At 38.3% G+C, this 22,978-nt stretch overlaps 1 protein-coding gene and 1 non-coding gene across 5 annotated transcripts in view; both read right to left on the bottom strand.

Moving 5' to 3' along the window:
- Nucleotides 1–22,978, bottom strand: part of EPB41L5 (erythrocyte membrane protein band 4.1 like 5) — a 167,427-nt gene that overhangs the window by 38,814 nt on the left and 105,635 nt on the right. For 3 of the 4 annotated variants that reach the window (XM_006057177.4, XM_006057179.4, XM_006057178.4), the window contains exons 17-18: nucleotides 11,573–11,736; nucleotides 6,206–6,303 (exon numbers count right to left, since the gene is read on the bottom strand). In XM_006057177.4, coding sequence (XP_006057239.1) covers nucleotides 6,206–6,303; nucleotides 11,573–11,736 — 262 coding nt within the window. The remainder of the gene's footprint in view (nucleotides 1–6,205; nucleotides 6,304–11,572; nucleotides 11,737–22,978) is intronic. The other variant, XM_006057180.4, reaches the window with a different exon arrangement.
- LOC112583143 lies at nucleotides 15,555–15,692 on the bottom strand. Its single transcript, XR_003107487.1, has one exon. It is a non-coding gene; the product is annotated as a U4 spliceosomal RNA (small nuclear RNA).

The raw sequence follows: 22,978 nt of genomic DNA, 5'->3' as shown, positions 1-22,978 counted from the left end.
TTCCATGTCCAGTTCTAACTGTTGCTTCCTGACCTGCATACAGATTTCTCAAGAGGCATGTCAGGTGGTCTGGTATTCCCATCTCTTTCAGAATTTCCCACAGTTTATTGTGATCCACACAGTCAAAGGCTTTGGCATAGTCAATAAAGCAGAAATAGATGTCTTTCTGGAACTCTCTTGCTTTTTCCATGATCCAGCAGATGTTGGCAATTTGATCTCTGGTTCCACTTAGCAAGCAACTATTGTTCCAGCTGAAAAAGTCATGGCAGTGAGGGTAGCAGAATGTGTCATCCCCAAATATGTCACCTTGTGGCATGTTATTTTGAGCTGAAGGCAACTGAGAAGCAGAAGATATAAGAAAAGCTTTGTCCTTCTCCTATCTATCTAAAAGCAGCACAGAAATTTACAAAGGAGTCCCTCCTTCCTTTATACTAGGAAAGACCAACATTCATCCCTGCAAACAACTCAAACTCTTATCATTGAATAGCAAGGACTCAAAGCTGCATAAGAAGCCTTACTTCTGTTTACCCTGCTTTTCCTTGAACCCTCCCCTACACTTTTCTTTCGTTTGACTTTAGCTGAAGATGGTATTTAGCTGGAATTCTAAGCCTGAGAGTTACTCATTCTCCCCTGGTATCTCCCATCTGTACATGAAGTACACATAACAGTAAACTTCTGTTTTTCTCTTGTTAATCTGTCTTTTGTTACAGAAGTCTCAGCCAACAACTCAGAGGAGAAGAGGGAAAAATTATTTTTTCCCCCTACAGCAATTACTGTTAGAGAGTATTAGCCTTTGTGTTTGTAGAAGTATCATTTCTACTTACCTTACATAATATGCAATAGCTCACTGATCCCTGGAGAAGTGTGGCCTTTGTATGGCTAACATCTGAAGACTGACTCAATTTCCCAAAGGGAGATCAGACCAACTGCCACACTTTTGTGTCCAAATTGAGGGTAGAGGAAAAGAAAGTTAACTACTTATAGAACCAAACTGAAACATTTGGAGTCACTTATTTCAGGGACAGAATGAAGACAGCCAATGTAGGCACACAGAGGACACTTAACCTAACCTCATGGGGACGTACAACTCTTCCCAAAGGTTGGCACAGGACACCAGCCAAGCCCCCATGCAAGTCTGTTCATGGCAGCTCTATGCTTCCTTGTTCCCCTGATTCAGCTGCTCTGATCTAAATAAGAAAGAAGACCACCAGGCAACTAATCAGCCGACAACAACAAATAACTTCTGTATTTATCCCATAAAAACCACTTAAATTTGTCAGCAACTCAGAACTTACTACGTTCACAGTCTTGAGTTCTAAGGTTCGTGGGTCAAAATCCAGGTAATAAATGCATCTTTCTCCTTTGTTTTCTTCAGAGTGCAGATTTTTATTTTTGATATACTTTTTGGTTATACCTTCTTAAGGTTTGTGTACAAAAAAAAAAGATTAAAAGTGACAAAGATTATTCCAAGTCACATGTGGCAGCAATCTGCTGTAGTATTACATTCCCAACAAAAAGAGAAAGACAACCTACAGGTCACACCTGGCCCACGATCTGTTTTAGTAAGTAAACTCTACTGGAACATGGCCATGCCCAGGCCCACATGGCTATGGCCATGGTCATGGCATGGTGGCACAGTTGAGTACAATGACAGAGACTGTATGGCTACTATGACTGAAATATTTACCGACCTTTAATGAAAGAGGCTGCCAACTTGTGGTCAAGAGAACATAGTCATCACGCCTTTCTTTTAAACCTTTACACCAAAAAGACTATCTGCTAAAGGTCATGCCTTAACCACGTCCCCATCCTCACTAACAAATGCAGCTTATATTTTGTTACTTTAAGCATTTTAAAAATTTTCTGATCAAGGACCAAGAAAAAAAATTATTCTTCAAATCTGAAGATAAAGAGAATTCTGGAATTGTCTCAAGTAATTAAGAGGAGGAAGGTAACTGAAAAGTCTTCAAGTCTTGACACAGCATAAGCCCTAAAGGACTCCAAAGACACAGATCAGGCAGACACTGTGAACACATTCCCCATACCAGGAGGCACCCAGAAAGCGGAAGAATCCCAACAATGAACCCGAGATTCAGGGTGTCCCAAGGTGGCAAGAATGCTCCAACCTCCAAGTACATCCAACCTCCAAAATATCCAAAGGCTGACTTTAGTCTTAGCCTGAGGAACTTCCCACATTAGGGAATCTGCTGCTTTCTTAGCTATCTGTTCAATTCCCAGGTGTGTTAGGATGTGTTTTCTTACACTGAGGTGAAATCTGCCTAATTTCATCACTCACTGACCTTAGCTCTTCTCCAAGACTGTTAAAAAACCAGTTATCAATACTTTACTTCCTGTTATATCATAGCTCCTCAGATAACTGAAGTATTCTTTCCTGAGACTGCTGAGCCTCATTACAACTGTGCTTCAAGATTCTTCACTGTACTCCTTCTCTTCTCAAACCACTTTAGTTTTCCAAAGTCATGTTTATCTCTCTTCCTTTTTAATACTATGGTTGGAGCTCCCCTTTTAAGCCCTTTCAGTTAATACAACGGATATGTTTCAGCAGTTACACTTCATACTGTTTACAAACTTTTTTTACACATACTTATTACATTCTACCTCTTGATCCTAACCCCTACATTTGTGTCAGACTTGTCATGATATACAGTCTTAAATCCAATCCATGATTCCAGCCTTTCAAAGTATTCATAGATCCTGATTTTGCCTTTCACACTGTACTTTCCACTCATTGCCATCTGAAAATTCCATTAGCCTAAAGAGCTTCTCAGTTACCCAATTTTTAGAGCTAAACATCCAACATCTGACACTTTGCTTTAGAGTATATTTTATTTACAATAGGCTTTTCATCCTAAAATTACTATACTTAGTAAAGCTGATATTAAGATTAATTTGCATTCCTTAAGCAAACATTAACAGTTAGTGGCAGAGGTAGAGAAATCAGAGTGGATTAAAAGTGTGTCATATAAATAAAACATGAATCAAGGGAACTTCCATGCTGGTCCAGGGGCTAAGACTCCTTACTCCCAATACAGAGGGCCCTGGTTCAATCCCTGGTCAGGGAAAAAGATCCCACAAGCTGTAACTAAAAGATTCCATGTGCTGCAACTAAGATCCAGCACCATCAGATATAAGAAAACACATGAATCAACTTGAAACTGCTGCTGTATCGGTAAACAAAGGATGCTGCAGCCATCAAGCCAGGACATTTCAGCCACTGGACAGTGAGCCCTGAAGGAACTCAGGATGGAGACAACCAACCAGCCCACTGTGAAGCCCACGTAGTAGTCAGCCTCTGCAGCCACCCTGATGGTGCTTCTGAGGAAACTCACAATGCTAGCCCCAGAGAGCTGAAGTGCGTATCACAGGAATGACTGCAGTGAGCCCAGACTCTCACATCTTCCTATACACAGTAAACCAAGGGCTTCCCTGGCCTGCAATGCAGGAGATCCAGGTTTGATCCTTGGGTTGGGAAGATTCCCCTGGAGAAGGGAATGTAACCCACTCCAATATTCTTGCCTTGAGAATTCCATGGACAGAGGAGCCTGGCAGGCTACAGTCTATAGGGTCAACAAATTGGTTCAAAATTGGGAAAGGAGTACGTCAAGGCTGTGTATAGTCACCCTGTTTATTTAACTTATATGCAGAGTACATCATGCGAAATGCTGGGCTGTATGATTCACAAGCTGGAATCAAGATTGCCTGGATCATATCAACAACCTCAGATATGCAGATGATACCACTCTAATGGCAGAAAGCAAAGAGAAACTAAAGAGCCTCTTGATGAAAGTGAAAGAGGAGCGTGAAAAACCTGGCTTAAAACTCAACATTGAAAAAACGAAGATCATGGCATCCAGTCCTATCACTTCATGCCAATAGATGGGGAAAAGAGTAAACAGTGACAGATTTTATTTTCTTGGGCTCCAAAATCACTATGGATGTTAACTGCAGCCACAAAATTAAACGACACTTGCTCCCTAGAAGAAAAGCTATGACAAGCCTAGACAGCATTTTAAAAAGCAGAGACATCACTTTGCCAACAAAGGTGTGTACAGACAAAGCTGTGGTTTTTACATTAGTCATGTATGGATCTAAGAGTTGGACCCTAAAGAAGGCTGAGTGCTGAAGAACTGATGCTTTCAAATTGAGTGATAAAGAAGACTCTTGACAGTCCCTTGGACTGCAAGGAGATTAAACCAGTTAATCCTAAAGGAAATCAACCCTGAATACTATTGGAAGGACTGATGAAGATGAAGCTCCAATACTTTGGCCACGTGATGTGAAGAGCTGAGTCACTAAAGAAGATCCTGAGGGCAAGAGGAGAAGGGGGCGACAGAGGATGAGATGGTTGGATGGCATCACCAACTCAATGGACATTAGTTTGAGTAAACTCCAGGAGGCAATGAAGAACAAGGAAGACTGGTGTGCTGCAATTCATGGGGTGGCAAAGAGTTAGACATGACTTAAGACACTGAACATCAATACATAGAAAAGTACTAAATTTCTTAATCTGAGATAGCTGGTTTTCTTTTATTAATACTAATCTTTTGATGATTATGACCAGGTCTTTGTTGCAAAAACTCCTATGAATCCGGGCTCCTCCTCCCCTCTTTGAAGCAGTCTCTCAGGGTTATTTGAGATATTGTCTCCCAAGCTTGAAGTCCTAAGAAAGTCTGTCAAATAACATATAACTCTCAACTTTTAGGTTGTGCTTTTTTTTTTTCAGTCGACAAACTTGTACACAGCACTAGTTGAAGAGCTGAGGTAGGGTAGTCTGACATCTCTTATTTGTCAGTACAGCACTGAATTCTTTCTTATTATTTCTGCCTGGCATAGAGTAAGCCCTCACCAAATATTAGCTATTATCTTCCTAGCTACGTGAGCCCCCAAAACTTCTTCATGGCACACCATCCTTCACCTAACCCTCTCTCATATTCCCTTTCCTGTCTTGAACCCACACTTATTTTTACTCTTCCAAGGTTTCATAACTAATCTAATAGATCCTCTGGTAAATATGCAGTGAATGTTGCCAAAAAACAAGCAGCCGCTCAATGAATTTCCTGTGCAACAATTACCCTTCAACACCCTGTCAGGATTTACTGGGCCTCAATCTTCTTCAGAATCACTCCAGGCCTCCACTAAATTTTTATCAAACTGTTAACCACCTAAGCTTTCATTGAAAGCTTTCAGTTAACCCTCTGACTTTGACCCTGCATTCCCCTACCTTGCAAAGACAGTAGAAAAACTGACAATGTGAAGGAAAGAGACCATATAATTGAGAATTACTGAGGGGTCAAAAACGGAAAGGCTTTCTGAAATTGAATCAGCTTCTAAAAGACATTTCAATGAAAAATGTAATAGGATGGAAAAAAAAAAGACATATTCTAAAGGACAGTTATAACAATGACTATGAAGGAAAGAAGAAAGTCACTCTGTGCTCCATACTGGTCTCTGAAGAAGTCCAGCTAGTTATCCAAGGATGAAAGAGAACTGCAAGTCAGATGTTCCTTTTTCCTCTTTAAAATTAAGCCAAAACAAAATTCATTCAGCAGGTCTTTGTTATCTATTGCCTAGATATAGGAAAAAAATAAAATGCTGTCTCCAGATTATTACCTAAAATTGACTCTTCCATTATTAGGGACAATTATTTTTATCCTACTCCCACTATAGTTACTGCTATAAGTTATTTAATGTAGAAATAATAAAAAAAATTTAATTACAGTCAAATAGTTAACTGAGGTTTATTTGGTTTAACTGGTATGTCACCCCACCACATGCCTAAAGACTCCAAGAGTACAGGATGGTGAAGGGTATGAGGGATGATGCTTTAGCGTCTCATCCTCGGTTATTACAGAGCAGTTCCCTTCCAAACAAATCTGTTTACAATTTAAAAGGCTTTCAATTAATTTTTTCAACTAAATCAAGACTCACTGAACATAATTAGAGAAGAGATGGGCTGAATCTAAAGAAAAAACATGAGATGACCTTATAATTCTTAACTTTGCTGTCCAAGTTTCCTCCTAAATATCCACAAATTTCACCTTTTAAAATTATATAACAAGTTTTAAGACTTCAGCACAGATAGATTTCCCAGTGAAAGAAATGAAAAAGTATTAGCTTTGGATGGAAAACATTTCTGGGAAGTCTGGGGCTGTATGACAGGCATGCAAAGGAGATCTCTGAATACCTGGTTGTTAATATTAACATCCACGTTGGGGTGAGGAGCTGGCACAGGACTGTTTTCCATTTCAAGGTGTTTGAGCTTCTCTGAGGCATCTATGAATGCTGGAGGAAAACAAAAAAGGTAAATAGCCACTTAGTCTGCCATGCTGTCACAGCTTGTAAGTGTACAGACTCAGGCTTTCTTCACTGCCTCCCCTCAATACCAGTTACCATCAATAAAAGGTAATAATCCATATCACCTTGGACCAGACATTCCTTCTATAACCAGGAAACTCACCATTGATTTGAGTAAGAGTTAACCTAAACAGGAACATTTCCTGTATCTGCTCTGCTCCTAAAATGCCACTCGATGTAGACTCTCCATGGCACGAAGGGTTAAGAAAGCTCACCAGCTAAGAGATTCAGCGAAAAGGCACAGAGCACCTGTGACACCACCCTTCCTTCCTAAGCACAACCCAAGCTCCTCCTGCAAAACCTTAGCACCTAGCCGTTTCTTCTCCTTGTTTCCTGACTGTATGGGGCCTAAAACTAAACTGATGAAGAACACACTTTTATTAACTCACTTACTCAACCTATCACATACTGGTGACACCAGTCAGGTGTGATGCAGGATAAGCATCTTATCTTCACTACCTGCAACCAGACTGTACAATACAAGTAAAATCCTCCAACCACTGAAAAGATGATACATTAAATACAATGAATTCTATTTCAACTAACAACTGTTAGGTGTTCTTATTGTGCAGGAATCAATTTGGTAGGAATTTGAATTTATACATTGTCCACATAACCGAAAAAGCTACTGAACGCTTAATAATTTCTAAGCAATCAAGGAAAAGAAAGGAGGGAAAACTATGAAGTCATTTCCGCTCAGTCAGAGAGATCTTCTAAAGTGTTCATCAATTAACTCTGTAAATCTGTCCCTTGGCTACACATTAGAATCAGACTGGGAACTTTTAAGATATACTGATTCCCAGAGCAGACCGTAGAATAACAATATCAGATTTCTGAAGGCAGTTTTATGGCACTAGTAGTTTTTATTTTTTTTAATTAATTTATTTTAATTGAAGGCTAATTATTTCACAATACTGTAGTGTTTTTTGCCATACATTGACATGAATCAGCCATGGGTATGTACATGTGTCCCCCACCCTGAACCTCCCCTTCCATTTCCCTCCCCATCCCATCCCTCAGGGTTGTCCCAGTGCACCAGCTTTGAGTGGCACTTGTAGTTTTTAAAACCCTCTAGGTGATTTTAATGTACAATCAAAACTGAGAATCACGAATTCAACATTAATCACAAAGTCTTCCATATTCATTTTCTTACTTAATTGCCACCTCTTGTTTTTCTTATGCTTCAAATGATTTGACACTAAATTTTAACATGATGATGCTGGGACCACAACACTTTAGCTTATGCTGTTAAATTAATACTGCTGGCTTGTGCTGGTGAGGGAGAACTGGTTAAAATAAAGCTTATTCTGCTATTTCTGTTTGGCTGAGAAATATCCTGAGACTGTAGGCTAAATGCTTTTCTTTCTTATGTTACTATTTATTATTTATTTACCTAAGTCAATCAGGGTTTTGACATCATCACCAAAAGAAAATATACAATAAATTGGACACCAAGATTCGTATCTTGGTATAAGACCTTAATTCTTAATATCAAAATGCTCTAGCTTCATTGATTGACACTGAGCAAATGTTCTGAGTCTCAACTGGATAAGTCTTACTAATGAAATCCCTACATGATTCAAGAATTTCTTCTGTCATAACTTCCAACAGTATTTAAGCACTGCTTGAATAGTTTCTGTAATGGGGCCCACTCACTGTAAGATATCTATTTCTGATATATGGCAAGAACAGTTTAAAAGATTCTTTCTTAAACTCATTTCAATTTGGCTTTGCTATATTTTCAAACTGCTGATTCAAGATTCACTAAGAAAGTGACAATAAATTCCCTGATATAAAAGGCTTCTGAATATTTGAAGCTATTAAGTCTAATTTGGTCTTGTCTTTTCTAAGCATCCTTAGTTTGTTCTACCAAATTCCTCAAAATCAATATAATCTCCTAGAAAGTGTGTATTAAATAAACGTTGATTGTTCATACGACACTACTGCAGTGCTGAAAGAATTTTAAACACTTTTCAAATCCAGACAACTGTTGTTGTTGTTCAGTTGCTTTGTGGTGTCCAACTCTTTGCAACCCCATGAACTGCAGCACACTAGGCTTCCCTGTCCTTTACCATCTTCCGGAGCTTGCTCAAACTCATGTTCATTGACTCAGTGTTGCCATCGAACCATCTCATCCTCTATTGTCCCCTTCTCCTCCTGCCTTCAATCTTTCCCAGCATCAGAGTCTTTTCTAATGAGTTGACTCTGCATCAGGTGGCCAAAGTGTTGGAGCTTCAACTTCAGCATCAGTCCTTCCAATGAATGAATAGTCAGGATTGATTTCCTTTAGGATTGACTAATTTGATCTACCTGCAGTCCTAGGGACTCTCAAGAGTCTTCTCCAACACCACAGCTCAAAAGCATAATTTTCTGGTGTTCAGTCTTCTTTACAGTCCAACTCTTGCATCTATACATGACTACTGGAAAATTCATAGCTTTGACCAGACAGACCTTTGTCGGCAAAGTAATGTCTCAGTTTTTTAATATGCTATCTCAGTTTGTCACAGCTTTTCTTCCAAATTAATTAAATTAAAATTTTAATTTAAGCATCTTTTAATATATACAATGGACAGACATAAAATGAAAATAGAATCAATGTTGCCATTCTATAAAAGAGACTTTTTATGTTAATCCTGAAAATATTTCATATTAAGCTAATCTTGCTTCTGGCTGAATCTAAACACTGATGGCCTCTATCTGTTACATATCACATCTTTCTAGTGACAAAGAGTGACTATTTCTAACAAGAGACAGAGTCCAGAGCAAGGCTGTGAAAACTGGAAAATAACCAAAAACAATTGCTGCAAAAAAAGTACATGAGAAATATTGGCATTCGTTGGAGATACTGTGGGTTCAGCTCTGGATCACCACAGGGAAGTGAGTCATGTGAATTGCCTGGTTTCCCAGTGCATGTAAGTTATGTTTGTACTATATTGTAGTCTACTTATTAAACATGCAATAGCATTATGTTTAAAAAAATAATGTGCATACTTTATTTAAAAAATACTTTATTGCTAAAAAATGCTACCCATTATCTGACAATGTAAGGTTGCCACAAACTGTCATTTTGCAAAAAAGCACAATATTTGCAAAGTATAATAAAACAAGGTGCTCTGAGTAACAGAAATGTTTTCTTAACCCGATAACTCTTACTTTTAAAAAATCAAATTAGAACATCATTCTGAAATTATGAATAAATCAAAGCTAATTTATGTTTGACACCACCCTTATGGCAGAAAGTGAAGAGGAACTCAAAAGCCTCTTGATTAAAGTAAAAGAGGAGAGTGAAAAAGTTGGCTTAAAGCTCAACATTCAGAAAACTAAGATCATGGCATCTGGTCCCATCACTTCATGGGAAATAGATGGGGAGACAGTGGAAACAGTGTCAGACTTTATTTTTTGGGGCTCCAAAATCACTGCAGATGGTGACTGCAGCCATGAAATTAAAAGACGCTTACTCCTTGGAAGGAAAATTATGACCAACCTAGATAGCATATTCAAAAGCAGAGACATTACTTTGCCAACAAAAGTCCGTCTAGTCAAGGCTGTGGTTTTTTTCCAGTGGTCGTGTATGGATGTGAGAGTCGGACTGTAAAGAAAGCTGAGCGCCAAAGAACTGATGTTTTTGAACTGTGGTATTGGAGAAGACTCTTGAGAGTCCCTTGGACTGCAAGGAGATCCAACCAGTCCATTCTAAAGGAGATCAGTCCTGGGTATTCTTTGGAAGGACTGATACTAAAGCTGGAAACTCCAGTACTTTGGCCACCTCATGCGAAGAGTTGACTCATTGGAAAAGACTCTGATGCTGGGAGGGATTGGGGGCAGGAGGAGAAGGGGACGACAGAGGATGAGATGGCTGGATGGCATCACCAACTCGATGGACGTGAGTTTGAGTGAACTCTGGGAGTTGGTGATGGACAGGGAGGCCTGGCGTGCTACGATTCATGGGGTCGCAAAGAGTTGGACATGACTGAGCAACTGAACTGAACTGAACTGAATTTATGTTTCCCAGACCTCAGACTCAGAAAAACAATTTAAATATGGTAGCTGTCAATAAAAACATAATATATAACATGCCAGAACATTTGTTTAACAGTGCATTTGTAGTGGTTACTTCAGGAACAAAAGAACAGATTTTTTAAACCAACTGAAAGTGAAAGTCAAGTTGCTCAATCGTGTCCAACTCTTCGTGACCCCATGGACTGTAGCCCACCAGGCTCCTCCATCCATGGGATTCTCCAGGCAAGAATACTGGAGTGGGTTGCCATTTCCTTCTCCAGGGGATCTTCCTGACCCAGGGATAGAACCCAGGTCTCCCGCATTGCAGGCAGATGCTTTAACCTCTGAGCCACCAGGGAAGCCCACTACCAGCAGTAATTCAGCATGTTCTATGAACCAGAAGCACTGTGAAATTTTTTATCACATCTTTCTAAATTACTAAATCCTATTGCTGTATTTTACACTCTTCAGAGAGAATAGCATACTCACTGGCAATTTCCTATAAGTTGTTTAAAAGATGGTGCTTAATTTTAGAAAAAGAAATCAAAATTGCCAAGAGCCATGTAAACATAAGCTGCTTTTAAATGATCACACTTACACTGAAATTCAACAGAAAGCTTTTGTTTAAAGACAGTTATGTTTTAATATCAAACCAAACTCACAAATAGACAGAAATATGTGCAATTTCTTATTTCCTTTTAACCTTTTAAAAAGTTAAGGAGAGCAGCATTCTTTCTTGATTATTTATTTTTGTGGGTCTGGGCAGCTCTCATTAATAACAAAATATTTCCTATGCACTAATGGAATGTCCAAACATTTGTTCAATCCTGTGCCCTAGATAATCTCTAAGGAAACATTTTTCTCTTGATTTTCACTCAAGAAACAAAAAGCAAATTTGAAAATTCAAAAATGTTTAATGACTTATAAATGACACAAATGTTTAATGGTATCAATTATGTGATCTTAAAACATTTCAATGGACCCTTAAGCCAAAAAGGCAAGAAGGCATAACACTAAATTATGTTTAATGTTTAAATTAAAATTATGTTTTATGTTTAAATTATGTTTAATGTCTATTCTACATTAAAATTTCAAATTCAACTGCTGCTGCATAAAATACTCTTGAAGTGACTGACAAACAGCTCATTTCAAAAGACATAAACTAATGTCACTGATATCACACAGAACATTTACTTACTCCTGTGCTCACCTTCAGGTCCCTCTAACTCAGCCTGCCTGGTGGCTGTGCTCACTTCACCTGGGGCTTGGGAGGTGTCCATGGTGTCAGGTGCCCCAGCTACCTCATTAATGGTTGTTTCCAGTAAGTCTGGACTATCTAGCAAATCAATCTTCAGAGGCAAGCTGTAAAGGTAACAGAAAACATACTTAGATCAAGACATTTATCATGAAAAGAATTTAAAACACTAATAAAAATCTGTTGGAAAAAAAGTCATTTAAGAAAAAAAAAATCATGTAAGAGTTCATATGCCAAGTGGTTTATTCATCTGTCAAAACCTTTGGGCAGATTCTCTTCCATCCAAATTGGAGAAGAAGGGGCTGAATTTAGCTTCCCAACTGAAATAACCTAAGGGGAAAATAAACAATTCTCAAGATATTAGACATCAGACAACAAAAAGGCAGAAATTCTGAGATTCAGAAAACAACGAGGAGTCCTTGTTTTAAAAGAATCTCCATGTCATAATACAGAGATTGCAGTGAGGTGGGGCACAGAGATGTCCTGTGGCTGACAGTCCAGGGAGACCAGGACAGCTGGAGTTCACTGGACAGGGTACCAGGCAGGAGAGAATCCTGGAGGTCTGCAGAAGGCTCCCCTCGAGATGCAGTAGGGTACTGATCAGGGAACATGTGGAAGGAAACTCCTGAGACTGGGAAAAGAGCCATCCAAAAGGATTTCCTCCTTCTGTGTGGCTTTGGAAAGAATTAGTGGCACTCATGCTGGGCCACAGTGTCCTTCTTTACAGACTATAAAAACACATAACAAGGGTACTGAGTATGAAAAAGATCCTGCCTCAGGAGTAGAGAATAATTTATCCAGACAGCCTTGTGATAAATCCACTTAACACATCATAAAAGAAAGAGCTGAAAGAATCAAAGTGTTTCCAAGTAATTTAACTGCATTCTAAAACAAATCTCAAGACTGAGAGGAATACAAAATGATCTGGCATCCAACAATGTAAATTTCAAAATGTCAGGTATCTAGTCAGAGATTATTAGAAATGCTAAGAGGCAGAAAAAGACATCCATACTAAAGAGAAAAATCAATCAACAGAAATCAGCATGTTAGGATTAGCAGAGAAAGACACTAAAAACAGTTATTATAGCTGTATTTCATGTGCTCAAAAAGCTAAGCAGAAATTTGAACATACAAAAAAGACTCAAACCAAGCTTCTAGAGATGAAAACCACAATATCTAAGATGGAAAATATATTGGGTGAGGTGGACAGCAGATTAGATTTTTTAAAGGATACTGAATTTAAAGGCACAGCAACAAAAACTATCCAAAATAAAACACACAGGGAAAAAGGATTCCCTCCCAAATGAAAATGTCAGTTCTTCTTTGTGGGCCAACTTCAAGCAACCAACTACATGAATAACTGACTAGATACAGTCCTGGAGTGGTGGGGAGAGGGGCAAAAAGGGGAAGGGAGAAAAAGTATTTGAAGAAAAAAATGACTGATGTTTATAAATCTGATGAAAACTATAAACCCACAGATTCAAGAATTTCAGGAAACTCTAAACACAAAAAACATGAAGAAAACTACACCAAAGCACATTGTAACCACACTGCTTAAAACCAATGATGAAAAGAAAAATTTAAAAGCAGCCAAAACATTGTACATTCAAAAAGAATAAGATAAGGAGGACAGCAGATTTCTTATCAGAAATAATGAAAACTAGGACAGTGGAGGAGTATCTCAAAGACATGTAAAGAATAAAAGCCTACCAATCCAAATTTTATATCCAGCCAAAAAGCTTTCAAAAACAAAGGAAAACCTATATATACACCAAAGAAAAGTGAAAACAAACATACACTCAGAGATGTGTACCCAAATGTTCATGGAGTCACTATTCATAATAGGCAAAAGTGGAAATGCCCATTAACTAAGGAACGGATAAATAAAACGTGATCTGTCCATGCTGTTGCTGCTGCTAAGTCACTTCAGTCGTGTCCGACTCTGTGCGACCCCATAGATGGCAGTCCATCAGGCTCTGCCATCCCTGGGATTCTCCAGGAAAGAACACTGGAGTGGGTTGCCATTTCCTTCTCCAATGCACGAAAGTGAAAAGTGAAAGTGAAGACGCTCAGTCGTATTCGACTCCTAGCGACCCCATGGACTGCAGCCCACCAGGCTCCTCCTTCCATGGGATTCTCCAGGCAAGAGCACTGGAGTGGGTTGCCATTGCCTTCTCCTAGCCTCCTCTGCTGCTGCTGCTGCTAAGTCACTTCAGTCGTGTCCGACTCTGTGTGACCCCATAGACAGCAGCCCACCAGGCTTTCCCGTCCCTGGGATTCTCCAGGCAAGAACATGGAATGGCATAATAATCAGCAAGAAAAGGAGTGAAGTACTGAAACATGCTATGATCCTTGAAAATACAATGTTAAGGGAAAAAAGTCAGACACAAAATACCACGTATCAGATGAGGCCATTTATATGAAATGTCTAGAAAAAACAAGTTCACAAACATAGAAAGTAAATCAGTGGTTGTCAGAAGCTAGAGAGGAATGGAGATTAACTGCTGTGGTTTAAGGTCTGAAATTAGGATTCCATAAGAAGGCTGTCTTGATGTCCCTGAGCCTCATGGCCCCCAAGGCCTAACCATGAGCTTCCCAACTCTCATCAGATATGCCCTCCCAGTGAAAAAGGTTCCAAAAAACTGTAACAGCTGCATCCTACCAGATTCTTAATCAAGTAAGTTTCATTTCTTTGCCAGCCTGTGAAATTATTCAGATAAGCCAATCATATCCCCTGGTGTGAAACAAGGGTCAACTCATTCTCACATTCCTATAAAGCCTGCCTCCCAAAAAAGCCCACATTTGTTCACTTTGCTCCCAAGAGAGACATGATACATCCCCATTGTTGTGAGGTTTCGTCCTCCTTAGAGCCATGAGTATATGTGTTTAGTAAACTGCTGTCAGGGCTGGGCATTGTATGTTGGGCCATTTAACAGTATTTAGGGTAGAGGATCCCTCCCTTACCAAAAGGGTGAGTGAGTGTGGAGAAGAACAACTGATAGTGGATATGGGGTTTCTTTTTTGTTTTTTAGTCAACAAGTTGTGTTCGACTCTTTTGCAACCCTGTGGACTATAGGCTGCCCGGTTCCTCTATCCATAGGATTTCCCAGGCAAGAATACTAAGTGGGGTTTTTTTGGGTTTTTTTAGTGAGGGGCAAAATATTCTAAAGTAAAATTGTAATAAAGGTTGCGCAATTCTATGACAGTGCTAAAAGCACTGAATTGTTGGCTGTGAATGGGTAAACAATGTGAATTATATCTTAAAAAAGAAGAAAGACAACAGGAATTCATGACCAAAAGACCAGCACTAAAAAAATATTGAAGGGAGACATACAGGCAGAAGTAAAATGAACAATGTATTATAGGGTCTAAAACACACATAGAAGAAAAATGTTTGACAAATGACAGTAAAAAGGCTGGGAGAGGAGAAATAGAAGCACGCTACTGTAAAGTTGTTATACTACACATGAAACAGTGTAATATTCCTGGAACGTTGACTGATAAATGCTAAAGTAACCATTAAAGTTAAAAAAAAAACTACCAAAGAGTTATAGCTAAAGAATAAGAAAAGGACATAAATGAAATTTTTAAAAAATTAATGAAAAAAGAAGAAGATGGAAACAAGAAACATATGGGACAAACAGAAAACAAACAGCAGGATGACAGACTCAATCATACCAATAATCATATTAAAAGGAAACAGTATAAACATACCATTAAAAAAAAATCAATCTCTGCAGAGACTGTCAAAAATTGCCAATGTCAGGACTTCCCTAAGTGGTCCAGTGGCTAAGACTCTGAGTTTCCAAGGCAGGGTAGCTGGGCTCAACCCCTGATCAGGGACCTAAGATGCCACATGCCACAACTAAGATCCCACATGCCCATTAAAGAGCCAACATGCCTCAGCTAAGACCCAGTATAGTCAATAATTCAATACTTTAAAAAAATTGCCAATGTCAACTCTATTTCAAGTCATCACAGCAGAGGATTGGGAAAAGTTTTCAATTAACAATAACTGTGCCATGGATAAACCTCACTGACTATACTGCCACTGTGCAAAGATGAAACATACCAATTTTCAAATGCAGAGACTATCAGTTAAAATTTAAAAAGCAAAACCCAGTTATGTGGTGCCTACATGAAACAATTTAACTATGAAGAAGCAAATTAACAAAGATAAAAAATAAAAGGAAAGAAAAAGATATACTATGCTAACACTAGTCAAAAGAAAGCTACAGTGAACATATTGATATCAAAGTAGAGTTAAGAGCAAAGAATAGTACTTAAAATGAATGTGATTACTTCATAAGGATAAAGGGGTCATTTAATCAAGAGAACATAAAAATCCTAAATATTTATTAACTTAATGGTGGCATTTTAAAATGCATGGAGCCAAAACTGAAAGAACTGCAAAGAGTAACAAACAAATCAATTATGGTTGGAGATTTCAACACCCTTCTTTCAATAAGTGATAGAACAGAAAATCAGCAAGGATACAGTGGACGTGAACATCACTTACCACCAACTTTACTTGACCGACATTTAGAAAATACTCTACCCAAAACATCAAAACACATGATCTTCTCAAGGGCATACAGAATAATCACTAAGACAGGTCATACTCTGGGCCATAAAACAAGAGTTAAATTCAAAAGGACTCAAATCATACAAAGTGTGTATGCTCTTTGACTGGAACATAAATTATAAATCAAAACAAAAAGTTCTTGGAAAATCGCCAAATATTTGGAAACTATATAATGTACTTCTAAATAACCACTGGATCAAAAAAGATATGAAAAGGAAAATTAGAAAAGAATTTTAAATTAAGGAAAGCAAAAGCATAACACATCTATATTTGTAGGATTCCACTAAAATAATAATTAGAGGAATACTTATAATATTAAACATCTACATTAGAACAAAATTTTCAAATCAATGACCTCAGTTTACACCTTGATAAATTAGAAAAAGAGCATATTAAATGCAAAGGAAGAGGAAGGCAGGAAATAATAAAGATAAAAGGAAAAATAATAGAGAAAATGAATTAAACTGAGAACTAGTTCTTTGAGCTCAATGTAATAATTGATTTATTTATGTATTAATAATTTGTAGCTAGACTGATAAAAAGAAAAATAAGAATATGTATATACAATATCAGGAATGGGAAGAGTGACATCACTACAGATACTACAAACATTAACAAGATACAAGGGAATATTATGAATTGTACGCCAATAAACTCAACAACTTCGATGATATGCAAAAATTCCTCGAAAGTCACATACCACCACAGCTCACTCCAGGAAATGGAAAGTCTGAATAGGTGCAGAAAAGTATAGACATTAACTGGTAATTAAAAACCTTCTCACAAAGAGAAGCTCAGACCCAGAGAACCTCCTGAAAAATTCTATCAAATATTTAAAAGAAGAAATAATTCCAACCATCAACAAACTATTTTACAAACAGAGGAAAGGCAACATTCTCCAAGTCATTCTATGAGCCCATTATTATCCTGACAGTGGAGCAATACCAAACATACAACAAGAAATCAAGCAAGGAAGAAAAAGGACTGTCCACCATGATCAACTGGGACTTTTCACAGGAATGCAAAGTTAGTTTAACATTCCAAAATCAATTAATGTAATATTACATATTAATAGAAACAAACCACATGATCATCTCAATAGATACAGAAAAAGCATGTGACAAAATCCAACAACACTAAAGGTAAAACTCTCAACAAACTAAGAATAGATAAGAATATCTTCAAACTGATAAAGGAAATACACACACACACAAATCAACAGCTAACATTACACTGGGGCTTCCCTGGTGGCTCAGACGGTAAAGAATCCACCTACAATGTGGGAGGCCTGGGTTCGATCCCTGGGTTGGGAAGATCCCCTGGATGAGGGCATGACAACCCACCCCAGTGTTCTTGCCTGGAGAGTTCCATGGACAGAGAAGCCTGGTGGGCTACGGTTTATGGGGTCACAACTAAGCACAGCACAGCACAACATTACACTGAATGATGAATGACCAAATTATTTCTCCTATAAGTCAGACAAGACAAAGATTCCACTCTTATCACTTCTATTCAACAATACACAGAAGGTTTTAAAAGGTGCAGTAAGAAAAAAAGGCAGAGTAAATTAAGGGCCCAAACTAGAAAGAAAGAGATACAAAGGAAGAGGTTTTTATGTGCAGATGACAGAATCCTATATGTAGAAAAGTCAATGGAATCCACAAAAATGCTCCTGGAAAGTAATAAACAAGTTCAGCAAGGAGGCAGGACACAAGATCAACACGCAAAATTCAATTATGCCTATACACTAGCAATGAACAATAGAAAACTGAGATTAAAATAATTGTTACTGTTATTAAAATAATTATCATCAAAAGATTAAAAACAGGAATAAATTTAATAAAGGATATGCAGAGCTTGTTGGGCTTCCCACATGGGGCTTGTGGTAAAGAACCCTTGTGCCAATGCAGGAAACACAAGAGACTTGGGTTCAATCCCTGGGTAGGAAAGATCCCCTGGAGAAAAGCATGGCAACCCACTCCAGTATTCTTGCCTAGAAAACTCCATAGACAGAGGAACCTGGCAGGTTATAGTCCATAAGGTCAAAAAAGCTGGACATGACTGAAGTGATTGAGCACACATGCAGAGCTTATACACTTAAAACTATAATAAATAAAGGATATCTAAATAAACAGAAAGACACTTTATGTTCATGAATTAGATGAAAAAAATGAAAATTCAGAAGCTAGAACAGTCAAGTGCATTCTGGAAAAGAAGAAAGTTGGAGGATATATACTGCAACTTGCTATAAAACCAGTTATTAAGACAGTGTGGTATTGGCATAAAAATAGGTATGTAGGGGGTTCCCTAGTGGCTCAGTGGTGAAGAATCCACCTGCCAACACAGGAGACATGGGTTTGATCCTTGGTCTGAGAAGATCCCACATGCCACAGAGCAACTCAGCCCCTGCACCACAACTATTGAGCCTGTGTTCTAGAGCCCGGGAACCACAACTACTGGGCCCATGTACTCAACTACTGAAGCCCACGTGCCCTAGAACCCATGCTCCACAACAAGAGAAGCCACCATAATGAGAAACCCAAGCACCATAATAAAGAATACAACTAGCTCGCCACAACTAGTGAAAGCCTGTGCAGCAATGAAGACCCAGCACAGCCAAAAATAAATAAATAAAAAAATTTTTTAATAGATATGTAAATCAACAGAATGAAATTGAGAGTTAGGAATTCATAATGCTTATGGTTGATTTTTGCCAAGACAAATCAACACATAAAAGAATAGGCATTCAACAACTGGCGTCAAGACAACTAAAAATACATGCAAAAATGTGAATTTAGACCCTTACCTCACACGACACAAAAGTTAAATCAACATGGATAACATACTGAAATGTTAAGAGCTGAAACAATAAATATCTGGAAAAAACACAGGAGGAAAAGATCTTTGTGATTTGGGTTTGGCAAAATGTTCTCCGATATGATACCAAAGGTACCACCCATAAAAAAAAAAAAAAAAGGGAAGTTGGACTTCATCACAATGTAATGCTTGAGCTTCAAAAAAACACTCTTGATTGAAATGAAGAGAGAAGTCACAGATGAAATGAAAAATTTTGCAAATCATGTCTCTCATAAGACTGGTATCCAACATATACAAAGAACTCTTAGTATCAAAAAGATAAATAACTCATATAAAAATGAGCAAACGTTTCAAATAGACATTCCTGCAAAGACAATCAATCGATTAATGGCTGACAAGCACATGAAAAGATGCTCAACATCAGTAGCCCTCCGGAAAACGCAAATCAAAACAAGGAAACGCCACTATTCACTCTCTTAAACAGCTGTAATCAAAAAGACAGAAAATAACAAATGTTGGCTAGGATGTGAAGACCTGGAACATTCAAGCATTTCCTCTCCGGAAAAACGTTTGTCAATTTCTTTAAAAGTTAAAATATAAATTCACCATCAGATCAGATCAGATCAGATCAGTCGCTCAGTCGTGTCCGACTCTTTGCGACCCCATGAATCATAGCACGCCAGGCCTCCCTGTCCATCACCAATTTTCCTCCTCAGAGTCTATTCAAGAGAAATGACATTTTATGTCCACACTAAGATATGTACAGGAATGCTTATAACATTATTGACAGCCAGAACATGGAAAAAATGCAAATTTCCAATAACTGGTGAATGTATAAACAAAACACCATGTATCCATAAAATGCATTATTAATCAGCAACTGAAAGGAGCACACTAGAATACATGGATAAATCTGAAAATTATTCTAGGAGAAAACCAGACATAAAACCTTGTATACTGTATAATTTCATTCATACAAAACGTCTTGGAAAGTAAAATTTATAAAGACTGAACTTGTTCGAAAACTAGACTGTAGTGATTGTACAATTTTATACATTTCTAAAAATCATGGGCTTGTACATTTACCATAAATGAACTTTTAAATTTTATTTACTTTTTGGCCATGCTGGGTCTTTGTGGTTGCTCTCGACCTTTCTCTAATCACAGAAAGTGAGGGTCACTCTCCAGCTAAGGTACCTGGGCTCCTCATTGCAGCAGCTTACATTGTGGAGTACAGGCTCTGCTGTGCTCAGGCTTGAATAGCTGCGGTTCACAAGCCCTAGGGCACAGATTCAATAGTTGTGGTGCATGGGCTTAGTAGCCTCATGGCATGTGGAACCTTCGAGGACCAGAAATCAAAACTTGTGTTCCCTGCCTTGGCAGGCAGATCCTTAATCACTGGACCACCAGGGAAGTCCCAATAAATGAATTTTATAATGTGTACAAACATTTTTAAATATGTAAAAACCTTAGTCAAATTTAGGATTTCAAAACTAAAAATAATCTAGTTCAACTTGAAATAACAAAGTTGCAGGATACAAGATCAATATACAAAAATCAACTATGTATCTTTATCCATGAAATGAACAACAGGAAAATGAAATACGAAAATAATTCATGGACTTCCCTGGCAGTCCAGCAGTTAAGACTCCACTTCACGGGGTGTAGGTTCGATCCCTGGTCAGGGAACTAGGATCCTGCATGCTGTGAAGTACAGCCAAACAGTAAAAAAAAAAAAAAAAAATCATCTAGAAAAGCAAGTATTCTAACAGTTATGTTTTTTATAATTTTATTTATTTATTTGGCTGTGCTGGGTCTTCGCTGCTGTGCAGGCTTTTCTCTAATAATGGCGAGTGGGGGCTACCCTGCTTCTCCCTGTGGTGGCTTCTCTTATTGTGGAGCGTGGGCTCTAGGGCGAGTGGGCTTCAGTAGCTGTGGTTCCTAGGCTCTAGAGCACAGCCTCCACAGATGGGGAACACGGGCTTAGTTGCTCCATGGAATGTGGGGATCCTCAGACCAGGGATCAAATCCATGTCTCCTGCATTGGAAGGTGGATTCTTTACCACTGAGCCATCAGGGAAGCCCTCTAACAGTTTTTTAAAGAACAAGATTCTCAATTTTTCTGCTGTGGCAAAGTTCAAAGGTCGATACAGACATTTTATTTTGTTGACCTAATACTGAGTGAGGCGGAAGGAAACAAACTGCCACTGCTGCCTGCTTTCCTAGAGGAATGAAGGCTGTGCTTTAATCACCCTGGGCCTGGGACACAAATAAGAAAAAAAAAAAACTTTCAAAAATTGATGAGAGAGATAGGAAGAACAAAGAGAGCTTCTTTGCAAGTCAAGACTGCTGTGTCCCAGTCCTATCTCTGCAACCACATGGCTGTACAGTTTCAAACAGCTTCCTTCACTGTGGTCATCAACGTGTGTTCTACAGAGCCCAAAGGATTTCAGACTCAAATGAGCTACACAGAAAGTGGAGCAGATGGTAGAGTTTTGCTTTCCCCCTGGTAACTTTTTTATGAGATTTTATTTGGAATTCCCAGATAAATTTAATTAGAAGGGTTTCTCACTTAGAACTCACTTGGAAACCATGGGAGTAAAGGTACTTCAGGCACTTTTCAACAGTTGTAAAAATCTATTAGTGTAAAACCATCTATTCAGCTCATTTTCAAGTTTTTTTGTACTGCTTCAATGGTTATCCTTTCTAAATGTGAATCAGTGCACCTTGAGAGGCTTTTTTCTTTTTAAATAAGGTTAACAACATCAAGAGAAGAGATGATGGTGGTGACGAGGAAGAGATGAAACAAAAATGACAGAATACAGGAGTTTGTTGAAGCTGACTGATGAGAATGACTGATAAGAATGCCATGGTTCACCATATGTTGGACCTATATATAATTTTGAAATTTTTACCATAAATTTTAGAAAATATGGATACAAATATTTTTGGACAAAAGAATGTAAGAATTGGTAGTTCATTTCCTGTGGTTCTAAGATGGACATATGATAGAAATTTTTTATTTTAACTACACCTGTATGTCTTAGCCTGTTCAGGCTACTTTAACAGAAATACCATAGACAGGGTAGCTTATTAACAACAGAATTTTATTTCTCCCAGTTCTAGTCTAGTTCTAGACTTGTTGCCAAGTCTTACCAGCAGATACAGTATTTGGTGAGGGCCCTCTTTTTAGTTCAGAGACTATCTGTTTGCTGCATCCTCATGTGGCAGAAAGAAATGAGGGAGCACTCTGGGGTCTCTTTTACAAGGGCACTAATCCCATTCACCAGGGCTTAAGTCCACCTTCATGAAGTCACTTCCCAAAAGGTCTTACTTCCAAATACCATCAGACTGGGGACTAGATCTCAACATATGAATTTTGGAGGGACACAAATAGTCCACAGTACTCAAAAATAAGATTAAAAGCTTCATCAATCAGAAATGAAATAGAAGTTCATATCTAAAAGAATGTTGAATTATTTTGGAATTTCTGAAGAACAGTGGTTTAAAAGTATGCATGTTATGGGTTAAACTGTGCCCCACCCCAAATTCATATGCACAAGTCCTCATGCTCATGACCTTGGATTGGGATTTTACTTGGAAATACATTTCCAGGTATACATTGCTTAGGTCAAGATGAGATCATACTCAAGTCAAGTGGGCCTTAGGAAGCATCATTATGAACAAAGCTAGTGGAAGTGATAGAATTCCAGCTGAGCTATTTCAAATCCTAAAAGGTGATGCTGTAAAAGTGCTGCACTCAATATGTCAGCAAATTTGGAAAACTCAGCAGTGGTCACAGGACTGGAAAAGGTCAGGTTTCATTCTAATTCCAAAGAAAAGCAATGACAAAGAATGTTCAAACTACCACACAATTGCACTCATCTCACATGCTAGCAAAGTAATGCTCAAAATTCTCCAAGACAGGCTTCAACAGTACGTGAACC

Source organism: Bubalus bubalis, chromosome 2 (genome assembly GCF_019923935.1).
Source record: "Bubalus bubalis isolate 160015118507 breed Murrah chromosome 2, NDDB_SH_1, whole genome shotgun sequence".
NCBI classification, from domain to species: domain Eukaryota; kingdom Metazoa; phylum Chordata; class Mammalia; order Artiodactyla; family Bovidae; genus Bubalus; species Bubalus bubalis.
This window is presented reverse-complemented; position numbering and strand designations above follow the sequence as displayed.